Consider the following 21619-nt stretch of genomic DNA (forward strand, 5'->3'; position numbering starts at 1 on the left):
ACTCGATCAGTAACCAATTAATGGCAGCCGGCTTGGCCTTGCATGCGCGCATGGATAATTGCTTTGTGTTAATTACGCGACGCGCGTTCTTGTGTGCGTCACATGCCATGCTCTCTGAAAATCTTATCACATTTGGAGTAGGCTAGCTAACTGCAGGAATAAATTCACGAGTTTGACATAATCAGGGGCCATGGCAGCATGTAGTTTCAATTCTCGGCCCGGCCCTTCTTCTGTCTCTTGCTTGACATCATCTAACACAGACAGCAACGTAAACAGAAGGAAACGGCAAGAACGAAAAGGACACTTCTAAAATACGCAGACATTATTACTTAAAAAATTAAGCTAGCTTTCAGGAGAAAAATTCAGTCATTTCTATGAACTGACGGAAACTCGAGGAAGGAGCAAATAGCAAAAATTCCCCTTGCAAATCATATCTCGCGAAAACACGAAGAATGCAAATGCATTCTCTCCTGATGCAACTGATCAAGGTACATACCAGACTATACCTGCGTATACTCTAATTACCTTGTTGATGTCTGACTGCTCGATGTATGGCAAAGTGAGAAAAAGACCGGGATGGAGAAGGAGACCACGTGCAGTGCGAGTTCTATCTAAACTTCCAACCCACACAAGGCTGGAGCTAGAGGAGGAGGAAGAAGATGATGATGAACATATGCATGCACGTGCCCTGCTTCTCCAACGCGGTCCTTCTCACTGCTAGCTAGCTCCTGCATGACGACGTCGACAGTAGATCACAAATGCTTCCCTCTTCTCTTCTGATATCGAGTTTCCACATGTACACTCACCCTGCTGAGAAATGGCAGAGAGGATGAAGAGGAATCCTCCCCTTTTATACCCCACTATCCCCATAGAATTGAAAGAGAGAGACAGAGATGGTGCAGTGGAGTGTTGGAGTGGATGATCATCTCGTAGCTAGCTAGCCATAGGAGTACACTAGGCTGCTAGGGATCGAGACATGGAAGAGGAGGAGAGGTGCCGGATCGAGGGTCGTCGTCCTCGTTGGGAAGAAAGGAAATGGAAGCAGCTGGGGCCGGCGAGTGTCAAGCTTTATCTCCGCTGCTGCATCCTTGTCGGGCCACTAATGCGTAAGCGAGAGGCGACTTCTCTCAAATCTCCTGCTGCCGATGTAGTATCATACAGTATAGAATAGATTGGCTTTATGGCTAGCCCGCCTTGCATACGTAGACAGAGCATTCACAAGTCACAGAGTTTGCTAGGTCGATCGCTCTGTTGCCGGGGTCAGTTGCCATGCCAAATTGCCAGTGGAAACGGCCCCCGTAATACAGTAATCAATGTGTCACAGTTGACGCCCGTTGTCTGTTGCATTGTCGGTTTGCATGTCGCCACCAGCAAATTCGATGTGGAATTTGCAAACCTAGTCTTGTGGCAAAGTACTGTACGCAAAGCCCCACTGTATCATTCTTGCTAATTCGCTAGGAACTGTATATTATCGTCGTATTATCTATGCTGAACATCCAATGGCCAAATGAAGTTAAGCATGATGAATAAATTAATAACTTTCGCTGTTTTGGTACAGTTCGGGAGTACCTAGCCTGCTGTCCACACAGGGGTCACCGTCATATTGGCCGGCAATAGGCGTTTGCCTGCATGCATCATGCGTGCATCTGCATTTGGCACACTTCTACCTTACTATAGTACAGGTAGTTGCTTTAGTTACTCTGATATATGTCCGTTCATTAGGGACAGTCAACTACTACTAAGGTGCCTAACACATGGCACATATATATCATGAATGGTACAACAAGTACGACAACTGCATCGATTCTTCTTCCACTGTTTCGTTTATGCGTTCTGTGGGGCGCGTAAGCAAACTGCAGTCTGCAGGCAATTTGCACATTGAATATGGTCGACCTATGCTTTGAACATCTCTGAATTACATACATCCAGTTGGTGAGCAGTTCTATTACCTCTACGAAATTTCAGAAACCACTTTGAGAATTTTCCGATCTAATGATTTTTTTTTTCAGAACATGGTACGACATACTCCCTCACATCCAGGATTAGGTTCGTTTTTTTGGAAGGAGGGGTATCTCGGTAATACAGAATTTTGGAACTAACCTTCAAATTGGAATGCATAGCCCAGTACAAAGAAAATCTTGCATGACTTCACTGGCCGTCGAGTGATTAGCCAGGCCCGCGCGCGCGGGCGCTGAAATCCTCGTAGATTTCACGAGATACACACGCAAAGATGGACTTGGATCGAATGGGTTGCGTATCCCTCCACGCAAAAGCTCTCGCGATCTCGCGCTCGCGCACGGACGGAGAGATGACGGAGAGGGAGAGATCGATGGCTCGCGTGGGCGGACGACGTGCGGATTGACCGGTGGATTGGACGGACAGCGAGAGTGGGAGACGACGACGCGCGCGCGCGAAACGGCCGGGAGGCAACCGCGACGCAAAGCAAATTCCACACACACCGCGGCGGGGCGCGTACCGATGGATCGCGACGCGGACACGACACGGACAGCCGGGGAGGCGTAGGCCGCTTATGGCATCCACAATGTTTATCTATAAGCTCTCTACAAGAGATCTATGTCGGTATATTTTTCTACTTGGAAGGTATTAAATGGAGAGAGAGAGCAAAGCTATCTACTAAATTAGGGCAAGTACAAAGGTAGAGACCGATATGGTCTCTACGTTAATTAGAGGCTATCACGTTACAATAGTTAAGATAATACGGTCTCTAATCATTAATGTACCAAAATACTTTCTTATTAGTCATCTTTCCTTTATTAGACTCAATGCAATAAATAATTTCCTAATAAATGCTAAGAGTCGGCTCTATGTTGTTGTCATGCGTAGCAACCATCTTTCTTTTTTCTTCTTTCTCTCTCTTTCACATCACCAAATATGCTTGCATGACAATAAAGAGAGACTGCTAATAAAGACCATTGTACATGCCCTTAGACATAGTCTATAGAGAAAAACGAGGCAATGTATGAGAGAGCTATAGATACCAATGTAGACATAATATTAAGTTGGTTTATTGTTAATCGAGTCAGATATACATGTTTTACAGAGAGTACTTTACTTTACCATTACGGATCCTCTTAGACAGATTCGTAGATATGGGCCATATCGCTGCGGCGTTGGAGTGCAAGGACTGCCAATTTTGATTTGATCTGATCTGATTTGATCACCTGGAAATTTATGGCCAATTTTCCGAGGCGGGAGGGGGGGGGGGGGGGGGGTAACCAACAAACCGCCATCAAATTAATTTATTGTGTTTTGTGGACAAATTACGGTGCTTTGGCATTGATACCGACATGTAAGGGGGTGTTTAGACGGGGCTAAAACTTTCTGCTGCATGTTATATCGGATGTTTGGACGCTAATTTGGAGTGTTAGACTGATAAAAAAATTAATTTCATAAATGAGAGCTAATCTGCGAAACGAATTTTTTAAGCCTAATTAATCTATAATTATGAAAAGTTTACTGTAGCATTAAATTATCAAATCATGACGTAATTAGACTCAAAAGATTTGTCTCGTGAATTAGTCTAAGGTTATGGAATGAGTTTTGTAATTAGTGTATGTTTAATGCTCTAAATTAGTTTTTTTGGAACCTGATGGTGTGCAAACAGGTTTTCGTCTAGAACGGGTTGAAGGGAGTACATATGCATCATCGCCATCAATTTTTAGTCTCATCTTTTCTCTTAAGCTCATGTTTAATTATCAACCGAAATTTAAATTTTTAACACTAAAATTAGAGTTGATTTTGGGTTTTTTTTTCAATTGTAGTTTATTTTCAGCCTTTTTTTAGAATACATATAAAATTTTTATTCATAAATTATTTTTCATTTGCAAATATGACGTTTGGCTTATTCCTCAAATAAGCAAAACGATGGGGCTGAAATCACTGATGTCTCAATCGGTTTTTTATACTAATAGAATAGTACTCCCTCCGTCTTACTCACGTATGTCCTCATTTTTACTTGATTATTGCATCGTAGTTTGCGAAAAAATTTAAAATAATTACGTTGAGAATAGATAAAGTGAAGAATAATTGTATTGAGATTCGATAAAATATGGGTATTCTAATCCTTTTGTTTTGTATCAGTATGTGTGGGATGCGCAAAAAACAAACATATTTTGGGACAGAGGAAGAAATATACTATCGACGTATTTTAGGCTGAGTTCTAAACTACAACTTCAAATGACAACTTTGAGGTTTTCTGTTAACACATTTTCTGAATCGCTAAACGGTGTGTTTTATAAAAAAATCGATATGAAGGATTTTTAAAATTAAATAAATATATATTTTAAATTTGTAATAGTTAATATTTGATTAGAGATGTGCTGATAAGTCGTCCCATTTTACGTGTTGTTTATATGCTTCACGAATTACAAGCGTCAATGGGGAGTCTATGGGAGATGCATATGAAATAAAAGAGTGTAATAGGGTAGCTCATGAACTTCAGTTTGTGAAACTATTGGCTCATTGTGCGGTTTAGCGTGACCATGCTTGCTTGGTCCTGTGTTTTGTAATCTTGGCAGCAAGATTGTAACTTAATCAATAAAGCTCACCATTCCTTTGTTTGTTTTTTTGTAAAAAAATGGAGGTTTGAACAGGGCCTTAATGTATTTTTAGAAAAATATTTTTTTAAAAGATGAAAAAACTTTGGCTCATTTTACACCTGTACACGTTTGTGGCATATGCCCTCGTTTAAATACAGACACGTCTATGAGACGGAAAAAGGACTTGTGTTTGGGCCGACCAAATACTCCCTTCGGTCCACAGAAGTCCACAACAAATTGTGCCGTGTTAGGCCGTCGGGTCCTTTTCGAAGGGAGGAAGGCCCAAACAAACAGAAAAGCTGAAGCAGATGAAAGTAACGCAGGCTATACCCAATGGTTCGGAGTTTTAAACCCCGAACCCCACGTTGGTGGCAGACTGGCACGGGCAGGAACGTCACCGATCCGATCCGACCACTGCCACCGCAGCATAGTCCATCCGTGAATTGAAGTGGGGCATCCACCTCCTTCTCCTCTCTCTGCTGGTGCCTGGTGGTGTGAATTCCACTCTCTGCTGCCACCAACGTCATTGTCATCGCCGGCTGCCGCCATAGCCGTAGCCGTTCCCATGCCCTGCGTTGGCACAAGGCGCTGCAATTGGGTGGCATCCGTCGTCGCGATGATGGCTAGGTAGGAGTATTATGCAAGCATCAAGGTGCCGGTGCGCCCACGGCGGTCGTGAACATCCTTCTTGTTTGGTTATTACTGATGGAATTCAGCATAGGAGAGGAGATAGAGAGAGAACATTTTTCCGACAGTCCGACCGGTTCATATGCTTTTCAAACTGATCTATAACTCCAAAGGGAGCATGCTATCAAGATGAATGATAAAATCTCGTATTGGTGGTACCTGATCTTTGATGTAATGAATTGCAGAAGTTCAGTAAAACACTTGGTCCTTTGATCTGGTAGAGTAGTAGTTCAGATAATTTAAGTAGTAGTAGTAGTAGACCAACTCTGGAGTTCCCAGCTGACTGGCCTGTTGGTAGTCACAACAAATGCATGATGAGAAATATTTGTTCTAGTTTTATTCTCTTGTTCTGGAATCACGCTGCATTTTATTCCATCGTTATGTACTAGTATAGCTGATTCGGCCATCACTATTCTTCAGGTTAGTTTTCAATTCCAGGGGCTCTTTCAATCCAACTAAATTTCCCAACTTCTTGTCACTAGCATTCTTGTTTGCACGTATACATGCCATTATTATTTTTGGAGCTTCTGGATATGGACTGGCTTGATGTCTTCCAATACATAACGCAAAGCAAAAGATTGGCAATGCTAGAAACTTTCAACACAGTTGTTTCCTTTGCTTTCTTCACTTCTTCAGAGTTTATGAATGAATTTCCTGTGTTTTCTAAATTACCTGCTTTTTTTTTTTTTATGTTTGGATGTGCCTGAATCCTGATGTGTTGTGTTATATATGCTGGAATCTTCATTTTCTGCCCATAATGGTGATTTTTTCTTCATATGTTTTTCTGAAGCACTGATGTGCCTAAGGATGGTATTTCCACCCAGGGGAGCAGAGCAACAGGTCTAACGCACGACATAAACTGAACCAAGCCCATCTCGGCGGCAGTAGAGCAGCTCGATCGGTCACGGTATGCAATAGTGTAATAGATTTGGATATATCCAATTGCTTTGGACCCCTCTAAGCAGCCGGGTGCCAATGGGATCATACTATCACGGTTACACGGTGGACAAATGCACAGACTGGTCTGTCCTGAACTTTGGACTCTAGAGAGAAAAAAACAATAGCTGCTGGCAACATTTCAGACTTTCAGAGTGCAAAACAAAGCTCGGCGTATTCAGGAATCCAAAGCTGATTGGATTATCAGGCTCCCATCGGATGGCCTAATCAGCCAAAGAAAAAGCCAAAATTTGAATTTTCAAACTTAATTTTGAGATATTTTTAACGTAGTTTCTTTTACAACATTGGCTTTTAAGTCACCAAGAACACATTTATAAAAGTTTCATCTACAAATTCATTTTTATTTCCTAATAAGCCGTTTTGTCTTATTAGGAAATAAGCCAAACAATGGGGACCTCAGTATCTCAGATTGTCACACTACTAATATGTGGTGCCTGTGGTGATGACCATGATGCATTATGTACCCGTAAGAGCAGATATAATAGCAGTCTATAAGCCAGCTATAAACACGTTTCGAGAAGATAAAAAAGAGAGAAAAGCAGTAGGCTACAGATATGTAGCTAGCTGCAGCACGGACTTCAAAATGCATGTGCGTATGATAGGTGAGACCAATTATATATTTATAGGTAACTATTATATGAATCTATTATATTATTAAGACAGCTCGAAAAGAAGGCACCACGTTCGCTGTGGAGGCTAGAAATTCCCACATTAATCGAAGAAAAAGAAAAAAAAAGAAAAGAAGAGTCCAAATATAAGTACAATTTAAAAATAGCTGAAATTCGGAATTTAAAATAAGCAATATTGAAAAAAGTTTCCATATAAGAACCCAATACGAGATTAATCAAAATTTCAAATAAAAATAAAATAAAATCCAGAATTAGAAAAGGAAAGGAGAGTTCAAGTAGAAATACAACTTAAAAATAGCTGAAATTCGGAATTAAAATTAAGGAATATTGAAAGAAGTTTCCATATAAGAACCCAATACGAGATTAATCAAAATTCGAAATAAAAATAAAATAAAATCTAAAATTAGAAAAGGAAAGGAGAGTCCACGTAGGAATACAATTTAAAAATAGCTGAAATTCGGAATTAAAAATAAGAAATATTAAAAAGAAGAGTCCATGTAAGAACCCAATACGAGATTAATTAAAATTCGAATTAAAATAAAAATAAATCCAAAATTAGCAAAATAAAATAAAAGAAGATTTCATGTAGGAATACAATTTAAAATTAGATGAAATTCGAAATTAAAAATAAACAATATTGGAAGAATAATCCATATAAGAACCCAATACGAGATTAATTAAAATTTCGAATAAAAAATAAATTCTGAAATTAGAAAAAAAATAAGATTTCAATTAGGAATACAATTTATAAATAACTAAAATTTGTGATAAAAATAATGACTATTGAAAGAAAATACCATCTAAAACACATGACGAGATAAATTAAGTAACATGTTTACAAAGGAGTAGAGTGGTGGCGGTTGATACGACATATAAAAATTGTTAATAAAACACCAAATATAATCCTAATGACGATTAAAGGGAGGGACGTCAGGCAGGCCGTGAAGCAAACAAGTAAGGCGGTTGCCGGGACTTTTAGAAAGTAAAAAAAAAACAAACCACATTGATAATCATATTCGATTTTTAAATTCTCAATGACAATAAAAAGGAGAAGCAGCAGGCGGGATGTACAGGAGTATAGTTGCAGAGCCGCCGATGGTTGACGGGACTTCTAGAAAATAAAAAATGAATTCCAACTATAGTTATGTTCGATTTTTAGAATCACAATGACAATAAATAGTAGGTGGCGGACGGGCTGTAGAGGGGCATAGTGGCATCGTTTGATGAGATTTTTAAAAATTATAAAAAAAAAATGAAACTACAAGTCAAATTTTTAAATGTTCGAAACTTCTAAAAAGTAAAAAAAAAACCAATGATTCGATTTTAAAATCTCAATGCCAATAAAGATAAGAGACACTAGATGGGCCGTAGAGGAGTATAATAGCAACGTTTGACGGGACATCTAGAAATTATAAACATGAAACCCAACGTGACAATAAACTCTAAAAACTATAAAATCCAATTCTTAAAGGTTCCGAGAAGAATGAATAGAAATAGTGGTAGATTGAGCAAGCAAATAAAGAAGAAGATGACATAAGGGATAACAACTGATATGACTTTTAAAAGCTATATAATTAGAAACACGAGGATGATAAGGTTTGGTCTTTTAAAGTCTTAAGACAATGAGATAGCTATTGAATAAATTTTAAGTAAAATCATACTAAAAAATATATGATTTTGTTTGGATGCTAGCCGCGCAATTGCCACCCAGCTAGTTATCTATTAAATGAACAATAGATAATTTATAGCCAGTAGTTAGCTATACTGTTAAATAGATGATTTATAGCCAGTAGTTAGCTATACTGTTAAACTTGCTCTAACTATACATTATGTAATGGGACAGCCAGCCGGTCACGGGCCAAGTAGTAGTATCTCGCAAAGTGACAGACTGCCAGTGGAGAGGGCACTTTGGAAGTTTGGGTCTCTCATCTTTGACCGGCATTGACTTGGAACAAACTGCTTAAAACGTCCATTATTTAAAGCTCAATCAGCTCGCTCTGAACATGTCAGGTATGTTAACCAATCGTTTTCTTATCAGGCACTAAGCTGCAAAGCATGCTACCTAGATTAGCTTAATTAGGTAGTCGCACTGGCACTGCTAGTTGGTGGGTTATAAACAACTGCCGACGTGGCACACGGCGTCATTATTCGCATCAGTCAAACGTAGTAACTAACCACATTCAGAATCAAGGGCAAAGTCAAGTTAAGCTTGGGTAAAAACTACTAGTAGTACTAGTAAAAACGGAGACAGCAGTTAACCACTTTCTGAGCCTATAAATAGGTCGCGATTAAAGAAGCAGAAAGCCAACTGGCTTGCAAAGCTCAGACGCACAGATCTCACAAAGCTTCTCCGACAAATGGCGTCACGGGTCGTCGTCCTCCTCGTGGTCGCGGCGGCGTGCGTGCTCGGCGCCGCAGACGCGAAGCTCGGCAGGCTGGTCGTCACCGGCGTCGTGCCCTGCAACACCGGCAGCCTCATCGATATCGCCACCTCCCCCGCCTTCCCAAGTACGTACGCACTCACTCGACCACTCGTCACAGCAAGCAGAGTACACAGGTAGTGGTAGTAATCGATCTGAATCTACTGTTATACATGCAGACGCGGACGTGGAGCTGAGGTGCGCGGGGAAGCTGGTGGCGGGGGCGACGACGAACAGCAACGGGTCGTTCGCGATGGAGGCGGACCTGACGAGCGGGCTGGCGATGCTCATCGGCGGGTGCAAGCTGGTGGTGGACACGCCGCTGATCAAGTGCGACGCCAACCTGCCGGCGGCGGGGAGCCTCGTCTCCTACCTGCAGGGCCCGCTCACCAGGCTGCTCGGCGGCATCTTCCGCCTCTTCCCCGCCGGCTTCTCCTTCCACGCCCACTAATATACAACATCTCATTATGCAAATCTCGATTTGGTCCTATCTTGTCTATGGAAACTGGATGTACCGTAATTTCTACTAGTAGAATACTAGTAGTACGTAGTACTGATCTCATCTGTATCGCCTGTACGCTGAAGCTCATTGGCCTGCTTAGAGCAGGAGTTGCGAATGTTTTCTGGTCAGATGAATGCTGTATGGGTCTAAAATTACTGTTACCTTGTTCTGAACCTAAGTTAATGTCAATGATCGACTGAATATACATGTTAGTCTCCTTCAATTTGGGCACGGTGTCTGTCGTTCTAGGATAAACCAACCTCGTATGGAATATGACACATCCTGATTTTGTGTTTAGTCGCTCTCGAATGTGTCATATTTGATACAATGGTGGTTTATTTTTGGACGGACGAAGTAAGGAGAAAAATGGCGCATCACATACTTTTGTTTGATATATGACGTTGGACAAGCATATTGCATGTTTACTTCTAGACTTGTATAAAATGTGGACGTCAAGGAGAGACCTGGTGCCAAAAATTTCAAGAAAAAACAAATTCCAACTAGGTGGAATAGCGAGTGCATTTAGTGAAAATGGATCATGATGACGGGATTGCTGACGGTTCCAGTGGAAACCTAGCCTAGTGTTTAACTGGCTGATAATGATTACACCTTCAGACTTGGTAACCCTCTTGGGGGCATTGTTGAGATACTCCTCCTCCCTCTCTTAGCAAGGATATCTGGGTAAAAACCTTATCCAGTTTTTTTACCGGCAATAGCATTGTCTTCCAGCGTCGTAATCTTAATGGAGTCATTATTTTCAGAGTTCACTCTGTGGTGCTGCTATAGGCCCGACGGTGACTGGACTCACTTAGCAGCGACCGGTTCGGTGCTCGGCTCCTCTCTCAGTAGCTTGTGTGTGTCAGTTGGCACGTGGTTTTAAGGTGGGTATTTTGGTGCACTTTTTTCCTTGAAAGTTGGCTGTCAATGGAAAACTCTCTCGTAACCTTTGTGTTTTTTTTCTATCTTACTAACCTTCGGACATATAACCTCCTTCGGTCTTAAGAAAACGTTCCTGTGCAGAACGTTCAGCTTGGTTGGTCGAGAGCTGCCAAATGTTTTACCATTGCCTGGGTTCGATCATTGGTAAAAATTAATTCTGAATTGAGATATTTTGCTTCTCTTGGTTCTCTCTTATGAAAACGGAAAACCCAACCTTCGAAATAAACATTCCTTAGTGGGGTAAACAACAGACATAAGGACCCTTTTTGCCTGATTCTTTAGAATTCTTTTCGCATCATGCGGTGTATGGATACCTCAGTGGTTCTTCTTTTGAGGCCAAAGTGGTGAGAAAAAAAAGGCCAACAAAGTGAAATCTCACTGTCAAGTGTTCAGTGTGCCATACCTCAGTGGAGAACTGCTTTTCATCATTTCGCCGCACACTACTTGTTTGCTAAAATCTCCAGCGACGGCCTCTAGAATTTGGTCGTTAGGGTGAACAGAGATCAAGTCTCTTAAAAGAAAAATAAAACAAATGGATGCATAACATACATGATTTCAATTTCACAGTGGCTAACTACTCAACATGCACTTGGTTCATTCGCCGTCAGAAGCACAGGATAAAGAACAATATATCAACGAACTTTAATTCCTAGTGGATAATCGACCTAATTAAGGCGATAAGAATAACCACACTTAACTATGAATCAAATCGTACCTTGGCCTTGTAACATCATATAAAACAATCGGTCACGCACAACAAACGCAAGAACCGAGAACTCGGACTGATCAAACACATCAGAGTATTAGCAGATAAATTTTGGTGTATGGCATCAAAGGTCCTTCTGGTAGTGATCGGCGTCGCGGTGGTCAGCGTGGTTGCATCGGCGGCGCCGCCGGCGCAGCCACCGCGCATACAAGCGGACGTCGTCGTGATGGGCTACGTGCCGTGCAACAACGGCACCTCCATGAAATCGGGCTCTGCTCCCGGGTTCCCAAGTAAGGCCTGCTTTAGTTTCCAAATTTATTTCTCATGAACATCACATCGAATCTTTGACACATGTATGGAGCATTAAATATAGATAAAAATAAAAACTAATTGTATAGTTTGCATGGAAATTGTGAGATAAATTTTTAAGTCTAATTAGTCTGATCAACCATAAGTGCTGCAATAACCCACGTGTGTTAATGATGGCTTAATTAGTCTTAAAAGATTCGTCTCGTGGTTTCCAGGCAAATTATAAAATTTGTTTTTTCATTCGTGTCCGAAAATCCCTTCTGACATCCGATGAATCATTCAATGTGACACCTAAAAATTTTCAATTCGCGAACTAAACACACCCTAAGCTAGCTGCTCCGCGCCGCCGCGCTCTCAATTTTTCAATCTAACTACTAATGCTCTGCATGCACCGTGCGTGATGTGTGGCAGACGCGGTGGTGCAGCTGCAGTGCGCGGGGGACGCCGTGGCGGCGGTGGCGGCGGGGAGCGCGACGACGGACGGCAAGGGGTGGTTCCGCATGGCGATGAACACGACGGCGGCGCTGTCGAGCGTGGCCAGCGGCTGCTCGCTGGTGGTGACCACGCCGCTGGCGACGTGCGACGCGGCGCTCCCGGCGACGGGGACGCTCCAGTCCGGCCTCCGGCTCCTCGTCAGCATGGTCTTCTTCCCGCGTGGCTTCTCCTACGTCGTTTGATCTGTTCGTCTGGGTCCCATGGTCAATTGCTCTACGTGCAGTTAGTATCTACGCCTGAGAAATTATTAAACTCTTCTTCTCGTTTTTTATGTTACTCGAATGGTTATAAAAAGAATTGAAAAAAAACCAACATTTTTAGAACAATGGCCGCCTGGGTCACTCCTCGCTCGATTTTTTTAGAACAATCGTCGCTCGTGATTTGCGGCAACAATGTGAAGTGAACAGACGATGCCCCACTCCCAATTTTGCCCTCCCACCGTCAAAAGGTATCTGGTACCTGCTCCAGGAAGATGCGGTACTAGCAAGTACCAACCTTATCCAGCCGTTAGATCTTGTGTGATGGACGGTGAGGATTTGGTACCACCTCTTTTCAAGGACTGTAAAAACCTCTAGTGTTAATGGCCGGTGAGAAAAAAAAAATCTAATGGAGCACATGCATGCTAGGACATAGTATACGGACGCTACACCGCTATCCAAATAGAAATTCACTCCAGACAGAGCTGGTTGAAATTTGCATGCGTACGTGCTCAATCCATACACACAAATTGTGCAAGAAATTTACCGGCTCCTCTAGTCTAGCCTGCCTATATATTGGCACCAGATAAAATTACTCATACACAAGAAGAACAGCTCTAAAAATTTTGTAACTATGGCAGTGATGAAAAGCCAGCTTGTCCTGGCCACTCTGTTCCTAGCGGGCCTTGTAGCGCGAGGCGCGGAGGCGAGTATAGCCGGCGTCGTCTACTGCTCACTGCAATGCCTCACATTGCCCAGTAAGCAAACTAATCGATGCTAGCTATTGTGTGTGTAAGTAGTTTTCAATCAGTCAGTCACCCATGCTGCACTGCACGTACGCATGCAGATCTTCTGCCGAAGGCTACCGTGCGTCTGCAGATCAATAGCTACGAAATCCCGACTGCTGGCAACCAAGGCTTCATCAGGAGGAACAGCAAGGGCCAATTCGTGGTGTTGCTGAACGTGACATCGAGCGAGATGATGGGTTCTCTGATGAGCGGCAGCGGTAGAGTGGCGGTGATCGCTCCTCCTCCGGCGGCGAGAGGCGGCGCGTCTCTCCCCGCCGCCGCCGCCGCCGGCGGGACGACCTTGGTGGCGCCGGTTGTCCCTCACGGCGCAAGAATACTCGGTGCCACCGCTGCAGACAATACACTGCGTCAAATTCTCGACCAGCTGCAATCTTCGAGTGATCTGCTTCCAGGACTTGCGCAAGGACTAGATTACCTACTCAATAACGCCACAATGGAGGTTCTCCGTGAGCTAGCCGACGACATAGTCCCAACTGGAGTATCCTACGGCGGCGACACCGTTGATGCTTATGTTGCTTTTGACGTCGGGCCCTTCTCCTAACAATTGATGAGGTCTAACGCGTACCACACTGCCTAGTGTGTCATGGCCAGCTAGTAATGAAATAATCCATGCGCGTGCTTTGTGATAAATCAAATAAAGCTTGTATATCTCTGTTTATGTAACATCCATGGCCAAAAGTTCCCCCGGATCGCACTCCTCTAACGTAACGTAAGAGGGACGTAGGTCACTGACATGTGGACCCAACCTCTGTGCATCCTATACGTTAGAGAAGACTAGTCCAGTTCCCCCATAGGCCATACTCTTCCAAATAACAAAATTTCGGGTCGTTAGGAAATATTAGCCTACCCCCCTGTTTTTCTCTAAAAAAAAATTGGCATCCTCTTCATCTTCATTCTCACTCTCACTCTCCACAAGTTGAGAATAGTTCTCGTTCCCAATTTTTCGTAACTTGAGCGAGTGCCGCACGGGAGAAGGGTGGAGCGGGATGGTGGCACCAAATGGTGAGAATGTACGATCGCAACGCCATATCATGCTACCTGATCAGGCACGGGTTGAGGGAGTCTATCTTGGCGTGATGGGAATTTTTTTCATATTTACATTTTTATTTTTTAATATCTACAGAAATATTATACCGGCGAAAATATTTACAAAAGTAAACCCTACCGTCCAACACTAAAAAATACATTTTTGGCCGGTGAAAATAACATTTACTCCCTTGCAGCCCTTACAGAGGGCGGCAAGGGACCTCAGTGCAAAATGCGCACACCTTGCCGCCCTCCACTTGGGTGGCAGGGGACATTTTTGTAAATATTTTAGATGGTATAATATTTCTGTAAATATTAAAAAAATAAAAATTTAAAAATGAAAAAAATTCGGCGTGATGGCGTCTGACCTATTAGTATCAGCCCATATATTTTGCACAAATCCAGCCCAACTTCTACGGGCCGCACGTACGTGGCAATCTCGTTCCGGACCAAAATCTATTGAAGATTTGGGCCGTGGCTACCCGAACCCAGCCGGCCTGCCTACCCCATACTTAACTCACACGCGCACGTTCGCCTCCAAAACCCTAACACCCTCGCCGCCGCCGCCGCCGCCGCCGCCGCCGGAAAACCATGGTAATCTCGTCGTCGTTCTCGTCCACGTTGTCCTGGCAGCTTCGACCTTACTGACGCCGTACCGATCTGTCGCCCGCAGGGTATCGACCTCGTCGCCGGCGGCCGGAACAAGAAGACCAAGCGCACGGCGCCCAGGTCCGAGGATGTCTACCTCAAGCTCATCGTCAAGGTCAGCTCCTCCTCGATCTCTCGGTGCTGTGAGATCCTTCGCGGTCGATGATGCCCAGGGATTCTGATTTGGTGCGTTTTGGTTCTTGCTCCTCCCAGCTCTACCGCTTCCTGGTGCGGAGGACCAAGAGCCACTTCAACGCCGTGATCCTGAAGCGGCTCTTCATGAGCAAGACCAACCGCCCGCCGCTCTCGATGCGCCGTCTCGTCAGGTTCATGGAGGGGAAGGTACCTGATCGCCATGCCATTTCGGTAAGAATAGTTCAGAGAGAGAGAGAGTTGGATTTGGGGACTCATTGGGGTCTCTGCGTGTGGCGTGTCGAGTGTAGGGGGACCAGATCGCCGTGATCGTGGGCACCGTCACAGATGACAAGAGGATCTATGAGGTGCCGGCGATGAAGGTGGCTGCTCTCAGGTTTACCGAGACCGCGAGAGCACGGATCATCAATGCCGGTGGCGAGTGCCTCACGTTCGACCAGCTCGCTCTCCGCGCCCCGCTTGGCCAGAACACGGTATAATTCTCCAGCTTTAATTCAGCTGCTGCTTGCTGGTGATACAGTTTGCGGTATTTCATCACTTGTATGAATTAGTACAGTCGCTTTTGCGTGGTAAATACTTAAGATTGAGACATAATTATGTCTGACGACTCTGATCCATGCATCTTATTGTTGCCAACGACCAAGTTAACCTTTCATACTTAGTGCTGTATTTCAATCAAGACGTGTGCAGATATGCTAGGCTAATCCGATAACATTTTATTGATGAATGGGTTTTGCAATTATTGACGACAACAGATGCACTATTTACCCTCTTCTTGGTATCTTTATAAAGGCCAAGGAGATAAAACAGGTGCATAGATCTAAAATGGTTGGCTTACCAGCCCACTGCATTCGATTAAGGCTGCCCTGGTGTCAAATGGTCCAAAATTAGCTTGCTTGGGGATTACTTAACCATTCTATTGGTATTATAGAGTATATGCTTATTTAACACGTAGTAGTTGGTTTTGAAAACTTGAACGATTCATTTTCTCTTGTTTCGACCAACTTTTAGATTTAGTAAGATTTCCTACACACTGGAAAAAGGTGTAATACACATCAATATATCATACAATAGTGGATAGAGTGTATTAGCTGCCTCTGCCATATCCTATATATCTATATAGTTCATCCCCGCTGAATGTAGTTAATGCTATTTCTCTCTTCTCTCATTAAGCTACATCACCGCCCTTAGATGATTGATATTTGGTCCAAATTATCTCTCTTCTTTTCTTTTATAAAGTCGCAGCACCTTAGTTTTTCCTTTGGATGATCAATCTATATTATCCTCCTTTTCCTTCTCTCGTTGAGACACATCACCTTAGTTTTGTTTTTAAATGATTAATTTATATATAATTTAAATTGGTATAAACCATATCATCTTAATTGTTAAATGTTTGTAGATTTTTTTCAATAGTCGGTCAAAGATGAAAATTATATAAAGTAGTATAAAGTTATACCGTCCAATTACCTTACATATTACTTGTACTATTATCATAAAAAACTTTCGCAGCAACACGTGGATTTTATCTAGTTGCTATATAAGTCAGGAACTCTCGGTTGCCATTTTGAGATATTTTGGTCTAATTTATGGTATCCTTTATTTTATTATGCTGATCTATCATTATTTTTATATATAAACTGGGTTGTAACTCATGTTACTTGTGGGGCTAGCTCTGTTTGGTACCGTTTACTTACCAAATGGGTCTACTAGTTGTTAAGCCACAACATTAAGAAACCTGACATCACTGGGTCATTACTACCAGAATTGTCACCTACCATTATAAATAGTTTGTATTTCCATTGCTAAAAGTTCTTGCATTAAGTCTGGATGTTATATAACTGTTCTGTGTAATTTTGATATTTCTTGATAGGTCCTCCTGAGGGGTCCCAAGAACGCTAGGGAAGCTGTTAAGCACTTTGGCCCTGCTCCAGGAGTTCCCCACAGCAACACTAAGCCATATGTTCGCTCAAAGGGAAGGAAATTTGAGAAGGCAAGAGGAAGAAGGAACAGCAAGGGCTTCAAGGTTTAAGTTGTGGCAGCTTTGGCACCATTACACCAAACTGCTCATATCAGTTAGACATCACTGTTTTGGATGCCAGACTTGCACTGTTGTTTTGGATGCTAGACTTGCACTGTTTTAGATGTCAAAATATTGTGTTACTGACTTCACAGGAACAATTAAATTGTTTACCTCCTTTGCACTTCAAGATATTTGTTTGGCGTCTCGCATTATGAATATAATCTCCTTTATTTATGAGGCTGGGCAACTGCGTTCTGAAGATCAACTTGAGTTACAGAAAATTAGCCCTTGCCCTGACCATGGCTGCTTTAATCCATCGATGATGCTCAAATTGTGATGCTGTACCTCGTTATTGATAGTTTGTATGTCTATATGAAGTTGCTGAAAACAACAGCTTGTTTGTCTACTGGAAGTTGCGGAAAAATCTGGATTTTTCTGAGTCATTAAATCCGCCGTCAAAACATGGCTTCAAACTGTTGTAAACAAATGGCTTAGAAACTTGTTCATGCAAAACCATGCATTCCATGAGTCAGGTAGAAATTTCAGATGTGAGACCTGGGACCAGCTGGATGACTTAATATTCCAGCGTCAGTGTGAAATTGCACTTTTTCTTCATCGGCATGCAGATGTGGAACTAGAAAAAGGGTACTGGTGAGACTACTGATCAATTGTCTAACTTGAACTAGCTCTGTCATGTAACCAAGAACCACTATTTAGAGCTTTGAAAGAATGTTGATTTAGCCTGATTCTCTGTTAATTGCATCCAATATAATGTGAGCAATGTGTGGGCAGTATAGCACATGTTTCGGTTTCGTAGTGGTACTGCAAGAAGTGTGAAATACAAATTGCATTTTATTCCTTGGAGCATTCATCTTTACACGAAGAACTCAAAAGTCGGTCACTTGAGAGTTCAATCCGATAAATCACTCCTATAACATGAAAACCTAATGAAACATTTTAAAACGCATAACAACAAAATAAACTGAATTGAACTTTTTTTTTGTTTCTGCTGTGAAGAAATAATTAAAAACACATGAGCTAGCATCGATCTGAATGATCATCAGATCGATCTCACATCGGCACGGCCGTGTGGATGTTATCAAAGCTCCAGAGCTCCAGCCCCGCGTCCTGCTGCGGCTGCGGCGGCAGGTGGTGGTGCACGTACGCCACCGTGGGCGCCTCCTCCGCCGGCACGGCCGGCACGCCGTCGGCGACGACGTAGGGCTGGTGGAAGAAGCCCGCCATGACGGCGTCGTAGTCCATGAACTCCCTGCACGGGATGGCGGCGCCGCCGTGGCTGTGGCCGTCGGCGGCCGGGTCGTCGAGTGGCGGGTCCTCGTTGGGGAAGTTGACCTTGGCCTTGGCCCCGCGGATGCGGCGGGCGGCGCGGTCGTAGGCGCGGGCCGCCGCCTCGGCGGTGGCGAAGGTGCCGAGCCAGACGCGCGCGCCCTTCGCCGGGTCGCGGATCTCCGCCGCCCACTTCCCCCACGGCCGCCGCCTGATGCCACGGTACAGCGTCTTCCGCTCCCGCTTCTTGGTCGGCTCCTCTGCCGCTACAGACACGCATACACGTATCAGCTCAGCGTACGAGTTAATCGATCGCACGTAGCAATAGCATGCATGGTAGCTAGTTATTACTGCTACTACCTTGGTCGGGGGTGAAGGTGCAGGGGGCGGTGAGGGGGTCGAAGTCGGCGGCTTCCTGCGACGCCGACGGCCAGAAGTCGGAGGCGCAGAGGGCACGCTTGCTGCCGGTGGCCGCGCGGTGGGCTTCCCGCTGCGGGATGAAGTCGGAAATGATCGCGCCGCCACACATCTTTGCTGCTGCTGCGCGCTTGCGGTGCTCTAAGCTGACGAGTCGGTGGAAGGGCGCGTGTGCGTGCGGGAGAGTTGGGGCGTTTTGCTTGCAAAGCGAGCGAGCGCGTGGGCTTGGTTGAGGAGGGGGGGAGCGGAGCCGTGGGCCGCGGCTGGTTTATATAGAAGAGCGTGGCGGCGCGGGGGGAGCGGACGTGTGTAAAAGGAGAGGGGAGATTGATGGTGTGAGAGTTTATGGAGTGTGACTCGGTAGCTTCCTCGGACGACGGCCGATCGAATCGGTGGATTTTGCGTTGGTTCCGTGGTCGACGCGATGAAATCCGGTGCGGTCGCTATCGTCTCGGTATTCGCTCATCGCGCCGCGTGGGTGACTGGGTGACTGACCGACTCTCGATCGCTCGGTGCCGCCGCTGCTTTCTTTCTGGCTGCTGATGACCCATACCATACGTGCGTGCCCGTTTTACGGCTAGTGAAGATGGTGACGGCGGCTGCTGCTCCAGTATACCATGCCATATTACCATTGCCCTGCGGCGTGCTATTGTATTGTACGACGAACCACCTGATCAACCGGCTAGTTGCACTGCTGTGCTGGATAGAATGAGCTGACTGAAACTTTTGGTGTGCGTTAGAATTACATTTAGGCTTTATTTAGATCTAAAAAATTTTGGTAAAAAACATCACATCAAATATTTGGACACATGTATAGAGCATTAAATGTGGAAAAAAAAACCATATTACACAGTTTACATGTAAATTGCGAGACAAATCTTTTTTAGCCTAATTACACCATGATTTGACAATGTGATGCTACAGTAAACATTTGCTAATGACGAATTAATTAGGCTTAATAAAATCGTCTCATAGTTTATAGGCGGAATTTATAATTTGTTTTGTTATTAGTTTATGTTTAATACGTGTCCATATACTTAAAACTTTTTAAAAATAACTAAACACACCCTTAATCCAAATGGACATGCTTGACGTACGATCAGCGTTGGTAAAGGTGTAACTTTTATTTTGTTTATTTAGTATAGGTGGTGAAAATGAAATAAAGCCAGAGGATACGCGCGGACCATGGTTTTGGACACGGGCGGCTGCCGGCTGCCTCTGTTTTCTGGAAGCAACTTGCGAAGCTGCATGATAGAGATCAGAGTATCTGCCCATGTTAGTACTGTGGTGGAGTAGTATGTGCTCAGATATGCTACAGTGTCCAGGGAGTGGCCTGCATCTGCATGAGCTATGTTTGTGAAAGAAGAATAGCACAATGTTTTGATAGATTTCCCTTTCACCTTAAAGGTGCAGCGCTATTAACTCTTCACGACCACACACTTAAGGTCTGTATATATACTTTACTAGTAGTATTTTTTTTATAAGGCAGCCCATGGAAATTACTCCATATTACTACCTCCACCTCAGTACAATCTTTACTTACACGTGAGAGATAGAGCCAAAATAAATTATGGTAGGTACTAGGTTATAGTTGAAAAGGACGCTTGCTGAAACGAAAGATAAGGCTACATTCACCTTTAATAAGGCTTTAAAATGGCCAAGTCTAGACAACTTGCAGGTTGAGGTAGTAGCTTCATTGAACTGCACAGGACCTGAGGACCAAACCATGGTCTTCTATAGACTGTTTGGCTTGGCTGTGTATATCCCGGTCATTGTCATCCCCATCCACTTTTTGCCCTAACGTTAGCAATTATCAGAACTTAGTGGAGGAGTACTATAATAACCTAACTTCTTCCCAATTTGACAGAAACAATATATTTACTCGGGAACAAACATGATATTGACAACAAACGGAGTAGTTATATATAGCACATCGGCCGCAGTAACATAAGATTAATGAGCTAAATTCAGTACTATGTACTATAGCTATCAACTGAGAGTTAGCAAGCATGCTCAGCTACGTACGGGTCACTGAATAAAATGGAACTGAATAATCCAAAATACGAAAGAATACCGGGAGTCCATCTGATATCACTGCCAAAACCGAAGTGGTCAGCTCACGAAAGAAACACGAACGCCCACCGAAATGCAACGTTCAACTCATTGAACCTTTTTTGGCCCATAGGATGGCTTCATTCAGCCGTGGGTTTCATGCAAGTGTCTACCCTCTACTGCATGGTATATGTAAGGTGATCGGTATGGGCCCTGCAAAATGTATTTAATATCAGGTTAGAGATATAATAATTAGTGACGGAGTCAGAAAATTTCCATGCCGGCTTAGGGCTGAGCTAATGGGATCTTAAATATTTTCATAAATTACATATTATTTTTTAAGATTATAATGGGTATTATGGAGCTAGGCATGGGGCTCAAGCCCTAGCTGCCCCATGTCTGATTCCGCCCTTGATAATAATTTCATCACATTTTCTGACATTTATTCTCGTAGATAATGCAAAATTCAGAAATTTTTTTCCTACAGGCAAAGTTTAGCTCGAATAAAAACACTACTTAAACACCCATATATTCCCACCATCCTGTATCAGCATCTACTACAAAATTCATTCAGAATCTAATTACGTTTGATTTCCTTGTAAGCAAACCACAATGCCACGCGTCCAGCAGTCCTCGCTGATTGCATGAAACTCTCCACTTGCAAAGGCACCCCTACAAGTACAATATTCATCATTACTTAGTAGGGGTATTAGATGGCCGTCTGATTTGCAAATTCTGTGGACTCTGTGCGACTTTTGACTTCGTTTGACGATAAGGCTGTCATGGCATAGTAAAATGCTAGTTCCA

The 21619-nt window shown here is 43.5% G+C and overlaps 5 protein-coding genes across 6 annotated transcripts; 4 read left to right on the forward strand and 1 right to left on the reverse strand.

Moving 5' to 3' along the window:
• The first annotated feature begins 9128 nt into the window (after window positions 1-9128).
• Window positions 9129-9977, forward strand: LOC127778650 (phylloplanin-like). Its single transcript, XM_052305268.1, has 2 exons — window positions 9129-9340; window positions 9432-9977. The coding sequence occupies exons 1-2, from the start codon at window positions 9190-9192 to the stop codon at window positions 9701-9703; spliced, it is 423 nt and encodes a 140-aa protein (XP_052161228.1). The 5' UTR covers window positions 9129-9189; the 3' UTR covers window positions 9704-9977.
• Window positions 9978-11454: 1477 nt separating this feature from the next.
• Window positions 11455-12529, forward strand: LOC127778649 (phylloplanin-like). The gene is made up of 2 exons (XM_052305267.1): window positions 11455-11689; window positions 12120-12529. The coding sequence occupies exons 1-2, from the start codon at window positions 11518-11520 to the stop codon at window positions 12383-12385; spliced, it is 438 nt and encodes a 145-aa protein (XP_052161227.1). The 5' UTR covers window positions 11455-11517; the 3' UTR covers window positions 12386-12529.
• Window positions 12530-12665: 136 nt separating this feature from the next.
• LOC127778647 (uncharacterized) lies at window positions 12666-14000 on the forward strand. The gene is made up of 2 exons (XM_052305266.1): window positions 12666-13158; window positions 13248-14000. Exons 1-2 carry the CDS (start codon window positions 13035-13037, stop codon window positions 13748-13750), a joined length of 627 nt encoding a protein of 208 aa, XP_052161226.1. The 5' UTR covers window positions 12666-13034; the 3' UTR covers window positions 13751-14000.
• Window positions 14001-14729: 729 nt separating this feature from the next.
• On the forward strand, window positions 14730-17290 carry LOC127780917 (60S ribosomal protein L18-3-like). Of its 2 annotated transcripts, none has more exons than XM_052307907.1 (5): window positions 14730-14829; window positions 14909-14998; window positions 15097-15249; window positions 15327-15509; window positions 16907-17290. In XM_052307907.1, exons 1-5 carry the CDS (start codon window positions 14827-14829, stop codon window positions 17063-17065), a joined length of 588 nt encoding a protein of 195 aa, XP_052163867.1. In that variant the 5' UTR covers window positions 14730-14826; the 3' UTR covers window positions 17066-17290. The 2 variants fall into 2 exon arrangements, with proteins under 2 accessions (XP_052163867.1, XP_052163868.1); XM_052307908.1 differs by having other exon boundaries at window positions 14759-14829; window positions 15097-15225.
• A 551-nt stretch (window positions 17291-17841) lies between these two features.
• Window positions 17842-18984, reverse strand: LOC127780916 (ethylene-responsive transcription factor RAP2-3-like). Its single transcript, XM_052307905.1, has 2 exons — window positions 18704-18984; window positions 17842-18609 (listed from the first exon to the last, which is right to left on the reverse strand). Exons 1-2 carry the CDS (start codon window positions 18870-18872, stop codon window positions 18128-18130), a joined length of 651 nt encoding a protein of 216 aa, XP_052163865.1. The 5' UTR covers window positions 18873-18984; the 3' UTR covers window positions 17842-18127.
• Between the last annotated feature and the right edge of the window lie 2635 nt (window positions 18985-21619).

The sequence above is a fragment of the Oryza glaberrima genome, chromosome 7 (assembly GCF_000147395.1).
Source record: "Oryza glaberrima chromosome 7, OglaRS2, whole genome shotgun sequence".
Classification (NCBI taxonomy): domain Eukaryota; kingdom Viridiplantae; phylum Streptophyta; class Magnoliopsida; order Poales; family Poaceae; genus Oryza; species Oryza glaberrima.

Excerpts from the sequence above, each read along its gene's own strand:
- LOC127778650 (XM_052305268.1), top strand. The coding sequence starts at position 9,190 with ATGGCGTCACGGGTCGTCGTCCTCCTCGTGGTCGCGGCGGCGTGCGTG. Across the intron at positions 9,341-9,431 it reads CACCTCCCCCGCCTTCCCAA|ACGCGGACGTGGAGCTGAGG; the intron begins GTACGTACGCAC and ends TTATACATGCAG.
- LOC127778649 (XM_052305267.1), top strand. The coding sequence starts at position 11,518 with ATGGCATCAAAGGTCCTTCTGGTAGTGATCGGCGTCGCGGTGGTCAGC. Across the intron at positions 11,690-12,119 it reads CTCTGCTCCCGGGTTCCCAA|ACGCGGTGGTGCAGCTGCAG; the intron begins GTAAGGCCTGCT and ends GATGTGTGGCAG.
- LOC127778647 (XM_052305266.1), top strand. The coding sequence starts at position 13,035 with ATGGCAGTGATGAAAAGCCAGCTTGTCCTGGCCACTCTGTTCCTAGCG. Across the intron at positions 13,159-13,247 it reads GCAATGCCTCACATTGCCCA|ATCTTCTGCCGAAGGCTACC; the intron begins GTAAGCAAACTA and ends GTACGCATGCAG.
- LOC127780917 (XM_052307907.1), top strand. Across the intron at positions 14,999-15,096 it reads ACCTCAAGCTCATCGTCAAG|CTCTACCGCTTCCTGGTGCG; the intron begins GTCAGCTCCTCC and ends TGCTCCTCCCAG. Across the intron at positions 15,510-16,906 it reads CCCCGCTTGGCCAGAACACG|GTCCTCCTGAGGGGTCCCAA; the intron begins GTATAATTCTCC and ends ATTTCTTGATAG.
- LOC127780916 (XM_052307905.1), bottom strand. The coding sequence starts at position 18,872 with ATGTGTGGCGGCGCGATCATTTCCGACTTCATCCCGCAGCGGGAAGCC. Across the intron at positions 18,610-18,703 it reads CACCTTCACCCCCGACCAAG|CGGCAGAGGAGCCGACCAAG; the intron begins GTAGTAGCAGTA and ends GCGTGTCTGTAG.